Genomic DNA, 19,876 nt, shown 5'->3' on the forward strand with positions numbered 1-19,876 from the left:
CTCTTCAGGAGGGGCTCAGTATCCATAGTCTCCACAGGGTTTGGTAGTAAAGGTGTTTCTGTCAGTCTTACCTAGTTGCTTTGACTACAGTAACCAAGTAAGTAAATAAAGGCTATTTATTATGAGAAGAATATAATAATTGTAGCCAAAACTCTTAATATAGTTTAGATTATTACTGAAAACCTGATTTTGAGAGCCAGTGCACGTTTAGAAAGGATGGATGGTGTAGAATTCAAGAATGAAAACTGAGGTTCTGGATTCTAGTACAAAGTCATAAAGCAGAGTAAATCCAACCCCAGCAGCTTCTGTCTTCCTCATTAGTGTAAACCAAACGATCTTTTGAGAGAAAAATCTTATTTTTCAAAAACCAATGTTTCCCTTTCAGTCTGCTTCCCTCTCTTCTTTATTTGCCTTCCACAGTGTCAGAAAGCTTTTTCCAATGAATACATGACAAATTTGATGTAATGCCCACAATTACTGGATTTGCCCCTTTTCAGAACTGTTTTTTAGATGGAGGGGCGGAGTTGGGAGGGGCAGATGTTGGTCTGCAATTACTGATAGTGGTTCTCAATTATTATTCTCAACTATTATTCTGTAAGAATTGACCTTGCAACACCACATGCTTGATAACGCTCTGTAAAGCATTATCCTAAGTGGAGTAGTCTCTTGTGAGATTTTGTGTAATGGGACCAAATAAAATTATTTTCTGCCTGTAACACAAAAGGAAGGCTGTTGTGCAAATTTAGATCTCTGTCCTATCAAGAACTCTATCTCTCACTTATTTTTGGGGGCTTTTTGTCATGTTCTCAATAAATTGTGGTTGACTTTTAGTCTACAGGACCTTTGTCTGTGTAGACCCTTTTTTTTTTTTTTTTTTTTTTTTTTTTCTTTTCCTCCTTCCTCCAAAGAGTTCAGTGTTCTTAAGATATCTCTGATAGGCTCAAGTACATCCTCAGCAGATTCTTGGCAGTGAACAGTGTCCTGGCATTTCTGGTAGTTCTTTTGTTCAGATAAATAATGTTTTTTAGGATCAACAGCCAAATCACATTGGAAAATATGATGTATGTGTACAACAGACAAATAAAAGACTAACTTTAATGGTTTTTTAAGAAATAACATGGATTTGGGGATAATATGTCATACGGGAAATAAATTCAGTAGCTTTCTATCACACAGGGCTGTGATAATCCTAGAGTACCTTTTCCAGTGCATGTTGCTAATGTGATAAATTTTACTGTCTGACTTGTTATCCACATGAAAATGAAGATTTTACTATTTGGTATCTGAAGATTAATCCAACTCTACAGTTTCTTGTGGCTGCACTTCTAATTTGCTAGAGAAACAACTTGTTTCCTCATTAACGTGCTAGTGCCCAAAGTTTCCAGAAAAAAACAACTGTAAAGACAATCCTGAGTGATGTTTTCAATTTCAGCCTGGATGTGCATCTGTCAACCAGCCTCTTTCATATCCAAATCTATTGGAAAGTGTTTTATAAAATCAGGGGGTTGACGACAATTAACCATGTAATTTCATTTTACAGCATTAGTAAAAAATTACTAGAAGAATCTTGTAGTTGTAACTGTTCAGAAGTTTTTCATAGAGAAGTCAATATGGAAGGTTGTTTTGCTATATTCAAAACTGCCTGACATTCTAAGCTTCCTCTGTTGGACTATGACCTTTTGGGAAGAAGACGGCATGTCTCATAACTCAGTCAGCAGTCTTATGGCCAGTCAAAAGGCCTTGAATTTCCCACAGAAAAAATTCAGGTTTCTAAAAGACCTGATTGATTTGTTGGTAGCAATTAAAGGAGATGTACTTTGGAAGCCCATATCATGGTCTGCAGTCTGTGTATCACTTTTCTATTAAATTGTATCTAATGCTCCTCAGTTTTGCTTTGACTGATGGGCTAGGTAATATGTTACACAAGAAGAGATACTTAGGCCACCTCCATGGTTTCCAGCAAAGCCTGTTTTGAAGTTCACGTGCATCGCATCTGCACCTACTGATAGGTTTTTTTAATAAGCTTCCTGAATATCTGCATTTTTCAGGAGTGTGTCTTGGGTATTCAGTATTCTGTAGTAAGTAACTCACACCAACTTACACGCCAATTGAATATTTTTAATTTATTGGGCAATTAATTTTTAAAAAGCTAGACTTGGTTGTGATCAGAGGTTTTAAATCTTAATGTTCTTAAAGATGATCTCAAAGATAAAGGAGGAGCCATATGAATTTATCTTGTAATAATCAAAGATGAATCTTACAAATCATCAGCTGTCCAATTCAGGGACAGGGTTAAGTTCAAAATTTGAACTGTTTTAGCTCTTACATTGGGAGATGCAGATGATATTTTAAAGAAAGCTTTGTATTTAGTGAAACAGAAGCACATAAAGATTGATGACTGACTTAATGACATTTTCTAAATAAGGGCACTGGTAGGGGGTGCATCTCTTTTTTTGGATGATAAATAAATGTATTAGACTGTGATATGTGGTATACTAAGTGAGTGTATTTGTATATTATCCTGCTTATATCAAACTGAATTACCGAGCAGCTTACACATGGCCTACTCAGGAGGTAAAAATATGGTCCAGCATAGATTCCCAGAGGATTTGTAGCTACTCTGAAATGTTTATATAGGGAAGAAAATATTATATTTAGCTAAAATGAAGTATATTAAATAATTCTATGTAGCTACTGTTGATATTGAAATTTTCCACAGGATAATGGCTAAAGCACTCCTAAGGAGACTGAAAAAAATGTTCCTTCTTCACTACTGTCACTTCATAGTACACGTAAGAAAGAAAATGCTTATAATTCTGATTTGAATGGCTGTCAGTTCACAATATCTAGCTAAATTTTCTTTCAAAGTCAGCTAATGACTAAGACGCCAAAAAAACGTTTAAGATAGCAAAAACAGTGAAAGTGTTACCTGGAATTTGAACGTGTCTAAGTACAGAAAAGGTTTTCCATCCCTTGTCTATAGGAAGTAACCAGACCGCTTTTGTCAAATGGAAGCAGTTAAAGGTTTGTCTCATTCTCATTAACCACTTCTGAAGCCAAGTAGATTTTACTCCCCCTTTGAAATTCTACTGTCATTAAATGTTGTATTTTCTTTTGTTGTGTAAATGGAAATATATTAATTGATCTGTAAGTATTATAGGCTGCAGGATAAAAGCAGTCCTTTGAACAGTGATGCTGAGGACTTGATAATCTTTTCTGTTCTGTTAATAGCTTGTGCTATGTCTTGTTTTGCTAATAATTTATGTAACACTAAATTCTTCTTTCAAATCATTGAAATAAGTTCAAGGGGATGATCAGGGGTGGTGGTGAAGAGAGAGATTCTGTACCAGTACTGCAGTGTATTCACTGTTTCTGAGGGTCATCTGAAAAATAAGATGCTCCCTACTCCCACCCCCTGATCAGTTGTAATAATTTCATGCATTACAAGCTCATGCTCTCTTTATAAGTTCCAATAGGCATTATATTTAAAATATTCCATTTTCTGTTCCTAGAATCACTGCAGTGATGCACACAATTGTACCTTTAACATAATATAAAATCAGTGCAATATCATCTGAATATATACATTAGCAATTTATCAGAGGTAAAAACCCAAATTATACTTATGTTCTCTCAAATCAGAGGTTAGGACTGGCAATGGGAATTCATCAGGTGTTGGAATGAACGATGCTGTGGATGCCTCTGCACAAAGTTGTATGTATGCACCTCTCCAATTTCAAAAGCTAGGAGCAGCTGAGAACTGGTGTCTCTCAGATGTCTCAGTGCTGTGTTTGGCAGTTTTTATCTACTTTATACCATGCAAGTTCTACTTAGTTTTGGGACCTACGATGTATGTGACTACTGATTAGCAGTGGAGGCTGCAGTTTTCATTCAATAAAGTTAAAAATATAATGTTTTAGATTATTTGATAAGTCAAATATATATTTTTTTAAATGTACTACTCTGATCTCCCAGGAAAATGCATAGTCTCACTAACCAGAAAGAACTTTTTTTTTTTTTTTTTTTGAGTGACAGAAATTTGTTCTGTAACTGTGAGTAATCAAGTTTTGGAAAAACCTTCTGTTATTAAAGAAGGTTTTTCAAGCTACATCATATCTATATAGTCAACAAAGACAGGAAACTAGAGCAACTAGAACCTGAAAACAATCCATATGTGAGTGAACATTCAAACCAGTTATTAACTAGCAACCCAGCACAGCAGCAATTGACAAATTGACTACTTAATTAAAAGAAGAAAAGTCAAAACCTAGTACTGAAGCTCTGCGTTCTGTTTTAAGAAATGTCTTACAACTTCAGTTCCTCTCTAGGCACAGTTCGCTCACTGTGAAGTGCAGATTATTTGTCTGCTCACAGGAGAGTTAGAATCATAGAAAATCAGGAAATATGTTGCTGGCTTGGTCTATGTAAATTACACTGGGTAATCTTCTCTTTTTGATGTTCTTTACTTTGAATGAAGTCCCAAGTGTTTTGTGTATCACAGCTCTAGTAAATGCTGTTTCCTTTCTTCTTTAAAAATAAATCTTCGGAAAAACATATAATTTAAAATGAAATATACTGTAAACCCTAACATCAAATTTTATTAATTAAAAATAACTTACTTCAGCTAAAAATTAGCCTAGAGTTTTGGACCTTTACTTTCTTCCCATGAAAATCTTTGTGTTGAATTTATTCTACCTCATGCTGACACTATGCATGAAATAGAAGCTGAAATCAAGCAGACAATTTGTATTTATAGAGAGTGGAATTGGAAATTGCTTTATTTGCAAAGAAGAGTAACACGTTTTGTTCCTAACCTCAAAGATGATCTCTTTTCAGACAGCTGTTCAGAGTAAAACCAGCAGTAGCAGACCTGACCCCCTCCAGATGACGACAATGAGCTGCTCTGCTCAGAGCAGTCACCATTTCATATTGCCCTTAAAAAACAAAATTGGAAAATTAAGTTCTGAATTTAGTTGCTCTTTTGATATTTATTAGTGTAATGCATGTTTTTTTTAATGCAGCTGACCCAGTAAACTTCAAAAAGATAGCTCTTGCCTCATCATAAATTTAGTCTTTGTCAGATATTAATTCATGTGACTACTCTTAGAACTACAATAAGCCAAACTGTATATTATAGCCTTTCTTTTATGTTTTGATGCCCTTAAATTCTGATTTATATCTGCTCTAGATCGTGTTGCAGTCTGAGGTTTTAAAATGGCTGTGACCTTTGAAAGAGGAGACAACCCAATAAATTTGCTGTTGCAATCTTTTACACTAGTGTACAAGTAAAATGCCAGATAAAAAGAGAGGCTTTAGTACACTTGTAGAATATTCTTTTAGTTTAAAAAAAAAAAAAGACAAGACATTTCAATGTTTTATTTTTCAGTACAGGTGGGTAGGAGTATTTTCACTACAGGACAAACTGAGATGGTATATGTATACTGTTAGGGTTTTTTTTTTTCCCCCATAAGCAGTGGAAGTCTTGAAGTAGTTAGTGATGACTAGCAAATTTCTTCTGCTTCTTGACACGTTTTGGAATTGAAGGACTTTATAAATCTTTAGCTGTATATATGGACTACAGCACTATCGAAATGTTGTCCTTTCTATTCAGCACTGAAGTGCAGAGGAAACACTGGGGCACCTCCCCATGTCCCAAAAATAATTTATGTCCTCATGGAGCAAGCAGACATTCTGTGAGGGGGCTGGGTTTTTTTTCCATTTAAATTGAAGATGTGAGGGAAAACTGTCCATAATATTTATGACAGCATAGGATATTTCTAATTTCTCTGTTACTTGTGTTATGGTAAGATCATTAGTAGTAAGAGTTAAATGTTGGTTTCCATTCTTTTGGTAATCTCAGTGATAAGGACTATTTAATGGTAAAATTGGAATTATGAAAATGTGCAATTTATTTTACAGAAACTACTGATACAGAACCTCAGTTTTCATTCAATTCTTCCGTATGATCTGTTTGTTTGCTGACTTTTCTTTATGTATCCTGTCTTCCATTTAACTATGTACTCTTCATTTAATCGCTATTTAGATTCAGGATCCAATTATTTTTCAATGCAGCTGAGGATCTGGAGTACATACCTTTAATTAAAATCAGAGAAAACCTACCCCAAAACCTGTCTTTAATGTGGCATATGGAGAACTTCTTACATACCAGACTACTCAGTCTAGTACTCATGAAAAACACATAAAAATGAATAGGAGTCTCACTGAAGATGCTAAAGTATTCACATTTCTTATACACCTTTTGCTTTTTAGAGAAAGGAATCAGCTGACAGGGTCATACACTGCCATTTAAAATTAGACTGACTAAAAGAAGTTCATCTTTGCAGCCCTGACTAATACATAATTTCACTCTTCTGCACTAGCTAAGTGAGATTACAGCCCTTTCTATTTTGAGGTTTCTTAAGTATTTAAAGCCTTTGATGTTTTTCTAAATCCAGTCATGTCACTGCAGTGCTTAAAAGAAAGTCTCAATTTTTTTTTAACACCTTGGGTTTTTATTTGTCAAAAATTAGTTTCAGTTTTAATAGCTGTTTCGTCTTTGGATTGAGAAATGTGTTTTATTCATGTTCAAAGCATCTTCTAATGAGATTAGTAAGAGTGACTTTGAGCAATGACCCTTTGTTATCACATTAACTGATTTAGAAATTTGGTTCACACTGTTTCTAAATGTTCCTTTGCAGTGGGCTTTTAAGACAAATTTATTTTTAAAAGTTCTAGTAAATACAACTGTAATTCAATTCAAAACTATTTTTTAAAATCCAGAAAAAAATAAAAGAAGTGCTGTTTATATTTAATGAAAAAAAGTCTATTTAAATCTACTTTTTTGAAGTAGCCATGTTACCATCTAAAAATAAACGCAAAGACATGAGACTAGAACATTAATTTTCTTTGCCAGTTTAACTCCATTTTATTTTTATCATAATAACATGAGGTAGATATATATATAAAAATAATTTTATAAGATATCTTAGGCGGATGGTAGATTTTATTGTAATCTTGGAGCCTATAAAAACATCAGAAAAGACACGATCTAAACTTTAAAAAGACAGAATGAAAGAAAATGTGCTTCAAAGGTAGTTAAACTTTTTTCAAGTGTAAATAGTCCTTCCGTTTTGCATATGAAATGAACTACCCAATGTAACTACCCAAAGACTGTTCTGACTTGCTATGCAGTATGTAAAGAGAAGGTCTTTCTCTTCATTGTCTTTGTTCTGCCACCCAACATCAGTGTTCTAAAACTGAAAACACATGATCCTTAGAATATGATTTCTGTATCCGATTTTGCAAGTGGGCTGGATTTTGGGAATTAAGGATTTGAGGTCAATTACATAGGGAATCAACAGATGATATGCAGACCTCTGACATGGATATTAAAGTACTCTTTGGCCTTCTCTTTGACCTCATATTTAATTCTTCATTACAGTTTTCTTCTTTATTTGAAAAGTAGCCCTAAGAGCCACAAATAGGTTATTCTTTCCCTATTCATCATATAACATTTGAATGCCAAAATGCTGGCTTTGTACCAGAAGATGCAGCTTACGGTTGATGTGTTTGGACAGCAATTTATATATTGATGTTCTCAAATGCAAGAACTTAAAGAACTTATTTATTACTTTTAGTATTCACAAGTTGAGTACAAAATAGTAAAATTCAGTTAATATAAAAAGATGGAACTAATTCATGATTAACTGGAATTTCTAAGAAAAACTTCTGATTGAATTCAGTCCACTCTGGACTTCATTAAGTGAGACATCTGCGCAGCTACTCCATTAGCACCGTTCTGAAATATTCCTGTATCACTAAGTAACTAGAGACTGTTCAGACAACCTTAGCACTCGTAACATTAATAATTAATCACTTAAACTGAAAGAAGTGTAAAAATTCTAGTATACCAAACTTCCTTCCTACCTTCTCCCATGGGTTACAAAACACAGTGAATGATTACATTTTACTCCACCAGTCTTTGTCCCTACTGTTGAAGTTGTGCAAGGAAGGTGTTACCAGGTTTAGAAGAATAAAAGGAAGCTCTCTTTTTTTCTTTTTATTTTTTTAAAAACATATTTTATTCATGGATGGTCTGAAATGCAGTCAGTCTTCTAGTGAGCCATTAAAGGCATGAAGTTGGTTCATCTTTAACTCTGAGAAATATTTTGGTCTAGACAAGAAGATAGTCTTCTCTGATAAACTCTACTAGCTATTGCTTGTTAAGTTGAATGTTCTCAGCAAGGCCCATAAGTTTATTTTCTCCCTTGCCTGATAGACTTAATACACATTCTGCCCTAATAAAGGTTCATGAATAGTTCTTTTTAATTGCATTGAGGATGGGCAGAACACATGCATGATGCACTTCTAGGTAAAATGCCAATATGACATCATGTAATGTGTACCAATATGTCAGTTTTTAACAGAAAAGTATGAAAAGATTCTGCAATTTTAAGAAAGGCAGAATAAGCACCTTAATAAGCTTTCCATCTAGCATGTTGTTTTGAAGAGATCACTGAAGCCTTATTACAAAATGTGCTTCAGTAACACAGGAAGGTTCCCATCATTAGAGGAGGTATGCCTATGTTGATATTAATTGAAACAGAATTTTTTCCAGACTGTCTAGGCTGGCAAAAATGCATTTTCCAGACTATAGCTACATTATATGGTAGTTCCAAGTGTATCTTGGATTTCAAGTGACAACCTTGTTTCAAGCTTGTGGGACACAGCATATATGCCAGATTTTCCAGTTTGTTCTCAGCAAGCTTAAGTGAAATTAGACCAACTGGACTAAATTATCCTTTCATATGGAAATTGTCACGGTTTAGATGTCAGAATGGGACATGTACAAAGGGGCTTAGTTCTTGTACTGCTTTCCATAAAATAATGAATCCTTGAGCTCAAGGTTGAGGAAGCTCCTAGGCTGTGCTTCAGAATCTAGGGAAATTAATCTTCTCCTCATCTTCCCTCTGCTATATCCCTTTAAAAGCTGTAGTGACTTTTCTTGTTGTTGCCTTTTTCCAGTGAATTGCCAAGTGCAATGATTATTGTCAGCACTACAGTGATGTGTTGTACCAATAGCTGAGAAGGAGCTGGATTGTTTCTGCTCTGCCAAGAAGCCATATATCTGTGTATATAGAATATTAAGCTGCTGTCAGATACTTTGCTGTTTTCTGGGGCTTCAAATATCTCACCTGTTTTACTTTGTGGAATCTGAATCAGGAGCAGTCCCTTGAGCCCTCAAACTTTAGAATGTCTGGTTAGGTAAGATAGGATCACTGCTGAAGTTTGTCTGCAACACGCCACCACAGCATGCTTCCAAGATTCTGCTGTAGAGGATTAAAATTTTGAAATTGATCAAATCTCTTACTTCTTGGAAAAAAAACATGTGCTTTAAGTCATATGATACCCGTGATGCACAGAGAGGAGAATATGCTGAAGCACATGATCCTGAGGAATTTGAAGCAACTTTCATCATCTGCTAAATAATTCACGTTATTTGTATTAATACATTTTTTTTGTTTTGGAAACTGATCATCTCATTAATTCTACCTCACCTACTGTCTTTAAACATCAATTAAGTTTCTTTTAAACCTAGAGGCCCCTATAACTAACTGAGCATTCTGAATGTTAGAAATCAACTGGCCGCGCAGTAAAGCTTTTTGGGGATTAGGCTCATCTCTCATTGTGTGTAGTAGGAATAGGAATAGAAATATAGAATAGAAAAGGATATAATGCCTAAAGTAGACATTTTTGAGAATCTTTCAGGAAGGAATACTTCTAAAGTTTTCTAAAGTTAGAGTCATACTTAGCATTTAAACACAGCTGACAAAATTAATTACTGTTAATTTACAGATTGGCATGCTGGTTTTTCTTTAAATTATGGCTGAAGTTATTAAAAATGGTGGTTTGTACTGATGCAAAACAGTTATTTTGTTATTAAATTGCATCTAGTGCGAGATAATTCTTTATGCGAGATCAATTTTGGCATGCGTATTTTCCAGTTTCATTTCTTATACTGGAATCTGAGTTCAGAGTGCATCTCCTGCTATGGAGTTCTAATCAAATGTAGTGCATCCATGGAAGCACATACTTGCTTGTATGAACAGGCAAATGCAGCTCTAAACAGTGGTACTGTGAGCAAGAGTCTTCAGTAATAGCAATACCTAGCACTTCCCACTGTTCATGGGAAGGGGCTGCAGCCTGCTGAATTTAATGTTTTTGCATTCCTATGCACTTCCAGAAAATGAGTAAAAATACCTTTAACTTTGGCAGGTACCTTTCTTGTCCCTATCAGCTTCTACATGATCCTCATATTGTCTGAACTTCTGTTATTTACTTATTTTTCACTTCAGTGTAATAATTGTTAATCTTTAGTATCAAAAGTCCTTGAGTAATTGGAATAGATGTGCAATCACCAGGTTTTGAAGTAATGCTGGACATCATGTCATTCTAGTCCAGCCTGCTTTTTTTTCTAGATTCACAGAAGACTGCTGCTGTAAACTGCTTACTTGTCTTTCTTCAGAGGGCCCACGGAGACTCCGCAGCAGGCAGGAGAATGTGTTACAGGCACAGAGGTCTAGAGAAATTAGGAGGTGTTAATTTACTAAACTTCATGGCAGGTGCTAGCCCCAGATTAGAAAACTGTATTCTTACTAACTTGGATTGCCCTTTTAATCTAGGAGCCACAGAAAATAACCAAAGAGATACTTGGTAAATTTTAAGTGGTTTGGGAAATTATGATCATACTGTTTACTGTACCCCCAAATGGCTGTTAACTCCATCTACCACAGATGTAGTAACCTCTTACTGTGACCCAGAAAAACCTGAAAAAGTGTCACAGAAGAAAGATGCATCCCAAGCTGTTGCCCAGATTTTTGCTAAGTAATTAAGCCACAAAAAAAAAAATTCCCAATTTTCATTTTGACTTTATGCTAAAGAAATTCCCAATATTTTGCTGGTTTAAGATTATAAAAGTCTGAAATAAACAAAATTCTATTTTTTTTTAGAGTTCAAATTTTATGGTCTGGTGAGAAGATAAAGCCTAAATGTTTAAATCTATTTAAATATATTGTAAACCATTCTTTTAAAGTATGCATAAATGTACATGTATTCTTTTCCAAGTATCTAGTTTTCTGACTGGGGCATTTTTTAAGGCTGAAAAAAACTGCTAAAGATACTTTAATTTTCAGAAAGTTTTTGCTCTGATTATTGAATATAATCAAAAGGGACAGTATGGAGTGAAGAAGAGATAAGAAGTGCATGGAAAACAAGTGGATGGAAAATACAGTGAAGCTAAAAGTGATAGTGACTGCAAGCTAATTATTTTCATACTCAGCTACTGTAGTTAGTTTTGTAGAATCTCAAGCTCAAATGTTGAAGTGTATTTATATCTTTAGGGGCTTGTTTTAAGATAATTACATCTGCTAGACAGGAAACTGATGTTTTTACTCAAGAAGTATTTAACTTTTTGTTGGTACTGGTATCTTTATTCCAACTCTAGGTATTTGAGTTCCTTGCTTGCTATTTTGCTTTCTTGGTCTTTCTAGATATGTTCTGGGCTATAATTATGTTGTTAACGCAAACTTTTTTTCACCTCTGAAAACAAACCACTGCATAGAATTTAATATTCTTTGAGAAGTCACACAGAACTAGACATAGTAAGGTAAGAGGTAATCTGGTAGATAACTCTACAGAGGAAAACACTTTTTTGGTGTCTATCTTAATTTTTTTTGTAAATCAGAGTTGTGTAGTATTTATCTAAAAAGGATATGGCAAATAGCATTTACTCAATACTCAGTGCAAAATTAGGGTAAGTCACTACTACATTAATAGCAAATAGATTGTGTAAAGGTATATCAAAGGTTGTCATAATTTAAACATGGTGTATCATCATGTAAGCGCTTAGTTTGTGTCAAGAGTCTTAGGCAGAGGAAGTCCCTGCTTAAACTCCAGCTGCCTCTAATTGCTGCAGATTTTCTGAAAAGAGGTAGCCTGTAAGACATGTAAGTGCCAAATTATAGAGGTTAAAACCAATATGTTCACATTCAGTGAGAAAACGGAGTTGTACTGATTATGGAGCAAAAGAGCAATGCATGCCCAATAGAAAGTCCTCTTAACCAGGCAGCTGTATTCAAGTCTAGCAGCCAGTCTTTGCATGGCTTTGCTTAGTGTAGAATGGCCTGTATTAGTTTCACTTCTGAGGCAGCAAAAGCATGGACTGCTTGGGTCAAATCTTCATTCAAATTTAACAACATTAAGGAAAACTGAAGAAAGCTTTCTTGCCAGCTGCATTCAGCACTGAATGCCACACACACTTAGTTTTACTGGCTAATTTAAAATCCCACAATTCTGAATCTCTTGGAGCAATTTTTATTGTACTTTCTTCTTTCTTTCTTTGGAACTGCTTTATTTAAATATAAATAACAGCAGCAAGTCTTTGACTCGTAATAAAACAAAACAAATGCCCTTATTTTTTGCTCATACTTAGTATTTTTAGGTGAGCATTTTTTTCATAGTTAAGTATGTGAGCATAGAAGTCTATTTATCTCTTTATCTGTCCACTTTTTTTACCCTTTCTTCTGATATTTATCTATTGTATATAGTATCCAGAAACTTGGCGCCTCTATTCTAAGGTGATCGTCACTGATACCAGCTGATACCACTGATAAATAGCTCAGATACAGTTGTTGGATAATAAGAACCCCTTTTTCACCAGCCTACATTCTCACTGCTCAACATCATTAAATAATCAAATAAATATACTAATATGCAGCAAACACTTGTGTCCATTCTGAAATCAATACTGTATGAGGATATGATCTATTAGGTGAAATTCATTTATGAAAACAAACTAACTGCCTTAACAGTTATTTGTAATTTGTATATCTCACTTCTTGGGTTTGTTTCCTTTATTTAAAAAAAAATACTTTCTAAATTAATCTGTTCTTTTTCTTTCTTGTGCCTTTTTCCTTTCCAAGGTTATGCTTTTCTGCTGTTCCAGGAAGAAAGCTCGGTACAAGCTCTGATAGATGCCTGTCTGGAAGAAGATGGGAAACTTTACCTGTGTGTGTCAAGTCCCACAATCAAGGATAAACCAGTAAGTGGCTTAGGCCATGACACCTATGCTGCTTGCTAACCCATTTGCTGTTACTCTTTTCAGTTGATAAATAAATAAAGAAATACTTACAATTAATTGACTTGTCCATTTCCTGTTGCTGTCCATGTTGTTACATTGAATTGTCTTTCTGTATCAGCGTAACATGGTTTTAACACTTGCTTCTTTCTGATAAATGCCATGTTCAATTAACTTTTATACTTGGTACTTCTGGTATATCACAGGAGTTATGCATCCTTTTACAATGGTAGCTGTAAAACAATTGGATTATAATTTTCCCCTCTATATTATTTGAAAGAAAACAAAGCCTTATGCAATAAAATTAAGAAACTTAACCCTCCTCCCCCGCCACTCTCCCCCCCCCCCCCCCCCCCCCCCCCCCCCCCCAATTAAAATCCAGATAGCTTCAAATATCCCCTGTACTTCATTAGGTTTCTTAATTGTGTTGTTTGGTTGGTTGGTTTTTTTCCTGCATGAAATAGCTAATCAATTTATAATTTAGGTCTCATTTACCTTATATAAACTGCAGGGTTAAAACAGGTAATGCAGCCAGCTATAGCAGAATAGAAGACATATGGTAACCTGTTTCTAATGTTCACATCTCTAACATTCTTTAATGTTAGTCTCTTTTGTGGCTATGAATACATACAGATTAGATAAAAACTACAGATAAATATGATCAGATAAAAAATGTGCTGCCTTTGAAAAACACTACTTGCTAAAAGCTTGCACAGATAAATGAACAACCCAATATTACAGCACGGTGAATGTGCTTACATGATTTCTAGGATCAATAAGTGGATGGATGAACAGCTTTATCTAAATAACTTCTGAGCAGTTTTTCTTCCTATGTAATCTAAAGATTTCTTATCAACCGTGTTGCTTGCTGCTTAACAGAAGTGAGCATTCACATGTTATAAAAACTCCTTTTGTATCCAAGGACAGAAATTAATTTTATCTCCGCTCATATCAGTGCTTTAAATTGTGTGGATCACTTTATGTGATTTCAGGAAAGCCAGAAGCCCAACTGCAACTGTAATTGCACATACATGGTAAAATGTTCTGAAAGTGTTTTCACAGATTTCATATAATGGCAATTAGGGGCAGGGAATTAATGAGGTAAGAGTTTGCCGTGATGAAATTTAACTCAAGCCTGGCCTCTAGAGGTGATAAATTAATGTCCACCTTCTTTCTAACAGATAAGCTACATTCTTAAATTGTTTTGGTACTTCTACCACAGATTTACTGCTTTTGCTAACTTAAAATTATATTTTTAATTATAGAAAGATTTGGCAGTTGTTTCTTTATTTTAACTGAGTTGTCGAGTTCATCTACTAAAACCAATCCTTAATGCAGGTGCAAATTCGACCTTGGAATCTAAGTGACAGTGACTTCGTGATGGATGGGTCTCAGCCATTGGATCCAAGAAAAACTATCTTTGTTGGAGGAGTTCCACGGCCCCTCCGAGCTGGTGAGTAGAAGGAAAATGTAGGGCATGTAGTAGGGAGCTCCAGATTAAGCAGAAAAGAAGAGAAACGATATACAGTATATGTAAAAGAAATACAGCAGAAAATATAGCCTGTCTTTTCCAAAGATCATAGCTCACTTTCAAATTCCGTGAGTGTCTTCCTGAAGTCTACAAAAATACAAATTGTGAACATTTTTTATCTTGTAAAGAGGTTACTAATTAGTATTTTTCACTGAAATGGTTTTCCTCGAGTTTGCATTATATCCTAGAACTTCGCTGATTTTTCATAATGTATACCATCCTAATCCTAACCCTAACTTGCTGAGTGCAGGCAAGTTCCCCTTGCCTTTGACTAGAAGACAAACTTCTCCCAGCCCCGTTCCAAACCAATTCCAATTGCAGCTCTTTCCCTTTTTCTCAACCCTAACTCTAATTTACCCATGGAGCTATAGACAAGGCCTCTCAGCTGTTGTCCAAAAGAAAGATTTCTCCCAGCACAGGTCTCTTGGTGGCCTCTGTGCTGAAGACCACTTCCAGGCCCACTCCTAATGTAGCTCTTTTTCTCAGTCTTTTTTTCTTCACCCTTAACTTTTTCTTCGCTTTTATTTGCAGAGCCTTAGACAAGACTCCTTATAGCCTGTGGCCAGAGGAAAGATTTAGCCCAGCCCAGATCTCCTGGCAGCCCCCACTTTGTTTTGAACGTCTCTTTTCAGCACTGCTCCCAACTGTAGCTCAACACTCTCATCCTAACCCTTATATTTTTGGTGAGCCAATATCAAGGTCACAAAGCCATTAGCAAGCTGAAACGTTTCTCCTAGCTAGGTCTTTTGGCAGCCCTCACTTCCATTCAGTAGTTCCTCTCCATCCTCATTTCAAGTCAGCTGCATGGTTTTTCTTTTTCATCCTCTCAACTCTAATATTTATTATCCAGGGCTGTGGTAGACAAGGCCCCTCAGTCATTCTCTAGAAGAAAGACTTGCGGATCCGGTTTCCTGACAGCCCTCACTTCCCTTTGGCAGCCACTTTCCAGCCCACTAGAACTGCAGCTCCTTGCTTTCTCTTTCTTCTCATCCTAATTCTTTTGGGAAGCTGAACACAAAGTCCCCCAGCCATTGCTGACAGTAAGATTTCTCTCAGCTGAGGTTTCACTTTCCTCACCATCTTAAAATAAGGGATAATTGTAAGACAGTAATTATGTAAATAGTAACAATTAAACATTACCTTATTTCTCATTACAGCCTTTAGAAAACTGTATGTTATTTGGCCTGTCATAGATTACATTTGAAATGCATTACATTTGAAAACTGATGCCTTTGAGTAGTTAACTTCTCCAAAGCAGACAAATAGTTTCCAGTTTTTCTTGTTTACAACTGTAGAGATCTGATACAGAAGTTTTTCCTAAGATGTCTGAACACTGCATGGTTTCCTTGCCTTGGAATCCTATATATTCTTTGTCTATTGGCAAGAGTAACTTTCTGGAACTACTATTGTAAATGTTTTTAAGCGTTCCTGCGGCTTATTTCATATTGTTACGTTCTGAGATCATTATCCAAATGGTGATTCCAAATCACTAGAAAGCAGAAGAATCTTACTAGTCACTACAATATGCTGGTAATTTTCCCTTACTGTTTGGAGCAAGACCTGGTTTGGTAGAGTGAGTCAAACATTGTGCTTGCTTCCTTTAATGTATAGATTTATACACATTTATACAAACACACATACATACTTAATTTAAAAATTGTCTCTATTCTATATATAATTAACTAGTGAGAATTTGTGGGAACTACAAGGATTTAAATATTTAGTATATCTTTTTCATTTCATCTTGGATAGCTAAATTTTAACTTGCTACTGAAAGTGTTTTCACACATTAGCATAAAAAAAAAATATGGCTGACTTGGCAGAGCCTGCACAGGGCCCAGTGTCTTGCTTTGTGAAGATCTGTCCTTCATCCCTCTAATTTGTTTGTCTATCTGCTTTTACAGAGAACATGGCTTGGTGACCATACATCTTTGCACAGCTTACATGCCTCTTCTCCACTTCCTTCAGCCGCTTTTCCACTTCCTTCAGTTCTTTCCCTTAACTTTCCTCCTGTATGTTTCCTTAGCCACGCACTCAACCTGTCTTATTTTATGAATGCTACTTATAACTTCTTTAGAGTTATTCTTAGTTTGAGAAGAAGCAATAAACCACTTTAAAAGATCCACAATCAAATTAATGTTGTACAAAAATACTAAGTTAAACTGCACCTAAAACGTAGGCTTGCTTTAAGTGTAATAACTTCTGATGTTTCACATAATTTTGTTTCAAATGTAAAACAACTCCTTAATGCTTTTCAACCTTAGTAATTAGGGTAAAATACCAGATTCTAAATATAAGAATATCTCGTAAGTGATCTTATATAAAAAAATAGCATTAACAGACCTGGCTGAAGCTGGGGGAGATCCTGAATACCTAAATACCAGATTTAATTTACAGTATGATAAATTCTAAAACAGTTGACCTGATACCTACTTTAACAATGTAACTGTATTTTTTTTACACCTCAGTCACACCAAGTTTCTTTGTACAGATTCTAGTTTTTACCTTTATATTTTACTATAATTCAGGTAGGTTTGATTCAATCTTTTAAAACCAACATTTGGGTTTGCTGTTTTAGACTTTGGAAGACAAGTACGCTAGGGCAAATAGCACTTTTTTAATGCAACAAATCAAACACAACACTTTTAAATGTTAAATCTATAATATTTAACAATTGACTTCTTGCAGTTGAATTGGCAATGATTATGGACCGTTTATATGGAGGTGTCTGCTATGCTGGCATTGATACAGACCCAGAGTTGAAGTATCCAAAAGGTGCTGGCAGAGTGGCTTTCTCCAATCAGCAGAGCTATATTGCTGCTATCAGTGCTCGCTTTGTCCAGCTCCAACATAATGACATTGATAAACGGGTAAGTAAAATAGCACGGAACAGAATGGTTGTTACTCACAAAACTGTACAGAAATGAAAAACATCCTTATATTAATATTGTGTTGGAGAACACTGTAACCACTGTTCTTCAGATTATATTTGTTAATTATTTAAAAGCTTATTTAAGCAGCTAAAGCAGAGTGGAAAACAAAACCTTAAACATCTTAAATAACTGTTTAACACTAAAACTAGAAAACAGATAGTTGTAAGCTCATTTGTTCTTGGTTTTGTTTTGAATTCTGAAGGTCAAACACTAGAATTTCCCAACTTCTTTCTCCTCCTTTAGATACATGCTTATTATGCATCAACAGCTTTTCATTAGTGGCTACATATATAGCTTCTGGCATTTCTGCTATTATTAGGTCAGCAAGTTATAAGTCCTCAAACTATTTTTCTATGGTGCTGGTATACCTTATGATTTTAACTAAGACAAGGCTGTTCCTAAATAAGTCTTGTCCATTGAATTCTGAAAAATTTTACACAGAGTCAAAGATGATTACTTTTGAAGTCTTAATCACAGTGTTGAACTCTTTGGGATTTATATATCAGCCTTATTTTAAAACTTTGGGTTTTTTCTAAACTTTAGGATAGAGCCACAAACGATGTTAGCTGGTAGCTTTTTCCATCAATCACTATTTTTCCCAGTTGGATGACTGATAATTTAAGTTTACTTAATTTTCTTTTATCTGATTTAAAAATAAGTTTATCTGTGAGTTGGAAGACTTATGAAGTTTCTTAAGCAATCCTTAAATATTAGTTTTTAAATCTAATAGATTGAAATCCCTGAATTGTACAGCACACATTCTTTAAAATATTTCACTAGTAACCAAAAAAAAAGAAAAGGAGTGAAACAGATAATCTATTTCAGACCTTTACAATTCAAGCTTTGGAAATGTGAGTAGGTGGGGACCTAGAGATGTGCTGGACATTGGACCTGTTGTCTTCCAATTTTATTTGAGACAGTGTTGTTTTATTTTACATGATGCTTCTAATTTTAGTGGTAGGGCATCTGATAAGCAAAATGGCAGTTATTTGGGCTTGTTCCAGGCAATACTAGTAGTACACTCTAATTACAAAAAAAAAAAAAAATTAGCAGTTCTAGCTGTTCCATAGGAAAGAAATATAATTCTCTATATAAGCTTTAATTCAAATCAGTAACATTTGTTGAAATGTGATCAGGATGAGCTGAAGTAAAATTCAGCAGAAAGCTTTTTTTTGTGCAATATGTTTCTTGTTTTTCAACTTAATATCTCATTTTGTATTTCTTTAATACTGTATGTATTTAAGCATAGTTACTGGAGTCAAGTTTTGCTTGCAATATACAAATTTTGCCTGACTAGCACTCGTGCAGTTACAGCAAAATTACTTACAATAAAAGTATGTATATTTCAGTTTTTTCTATCTCTTTTAATGTAGCTGACTGTACTTAAACCACTTTAAAATAGCATCATAGAGCCATAAGATCTGCACATGCATAAACTAATGACTTCCCCGGAATGAATAAACACTCAATTTAAACATGTAGGCTTGATTCTTAGGAGCACACAGAGAAGGCGAGAACTCTCATGTCGGCTTCTGTGATAGTAGTATTGCAAGTGCCTAGTCATGCATCAAAATACTGCTGTGTTTGGCACAAGTGCTTTAAAAACAAAAAGAATTCCAGTCCTAAGATGTTTACAACTGAGTGTAAGACAAAAGTCAGCAGCTCTCCAGCCTATTTGTAATTGATGGCAAGGCCATAGTTGGAACAACTATGAAATCTTACTACATTTCTAGAGCTAAAAATCTTTAGATAGTGATTTTTTGCCAGCATAAAGCAGAGTATTCAATACAAATTAACTTAATCTTGATTATTCATCTGTTAGTCTGGTCCTGCATTTTGCAGTTCACAAAAAAAACCAAAGAAAGAAACAAAAGAGAAAACATCTCTGGAAAAAAAACTCTGAAACTCACCAGACCTCTGAAGTTTAGAAATAGAAGTTTATTCTTAATAATTTTTCTTCCTAAATGCTGCTTTGTCACGCCCTACCCCTATAGCAATTATATTCACATTCCTGGAGGTTTCTTAGACAGCAGCAAAATCCTTGGAGATGCTGTTTTTACTATATTTCCATCTTAGTATTTTCACATATCATGTTGAACAGTTACTAAAGCACACTCTTCTTCCTCGAGATTTTCTGACAAGTAAAGTGGTTCGTATGAAAATTTAACTACCAACCTCTTTGAGTTAATCCAGCATCAGTTGAAAACCTTCAGTAGAGTAAAAAGAATTAAAATACTGTTCCTTCTGTTCATATTTAGCAAAACTATGTAATCTTCT

At 34.9% G+C, this 19,876-nt stretch overlaps 1 protein-coding gene across 6 annotated transcripts in view; it reads left to right on the forward strand.

Moving 5' to 3' along the window:
- Nucleotides 1–19,876, forward strand: part of CPEB3 (cytoplasmic polyadenylation element binding protein 3) — a 97,172-nt gene that overhangs the window by 71,558 nt on the left and 5,738 nt on the right. For all 6 annotated transcript variants that reach the window (XM_086752414.1, XM_086752413.1, XM_086752412.1 and 3 more), the window contains exons 7-9: nucleotides 12,981–13,099; nucleotides 14,474–14,588; nucleotides 17,355–17,536. In XM_086752414.1, coding sequence (XP_086608540.1) covers nucleotides 12,981–13,099; nucleotides 14,474–14,588; nucleotides 17,355–17,536 — 416 coding nt within the window. The remainder of the gene's footprint in view (nucleotides 1–12,980; nucleotides 13,100–14,473; nucleotides 14,589–17,354; nucleotides 17,537–19,876) is intronic.

The sequence above is a fragment of the Chlamydotis macqueenii genome, chromosome 7 (assembly GCF_036417535.1).
Source record: "Chlamydotis macqueenii isolate bChlMac1 chromosome 7, bChlMac1.mat, whole genome shotgun sequence".
Taxonomy (NCBI): Eukaryota; Metazoa; Chordata; class Aves; order Otidiformes; family Otididae; genus Chlamydotis; species Chlamydotis macqueenii.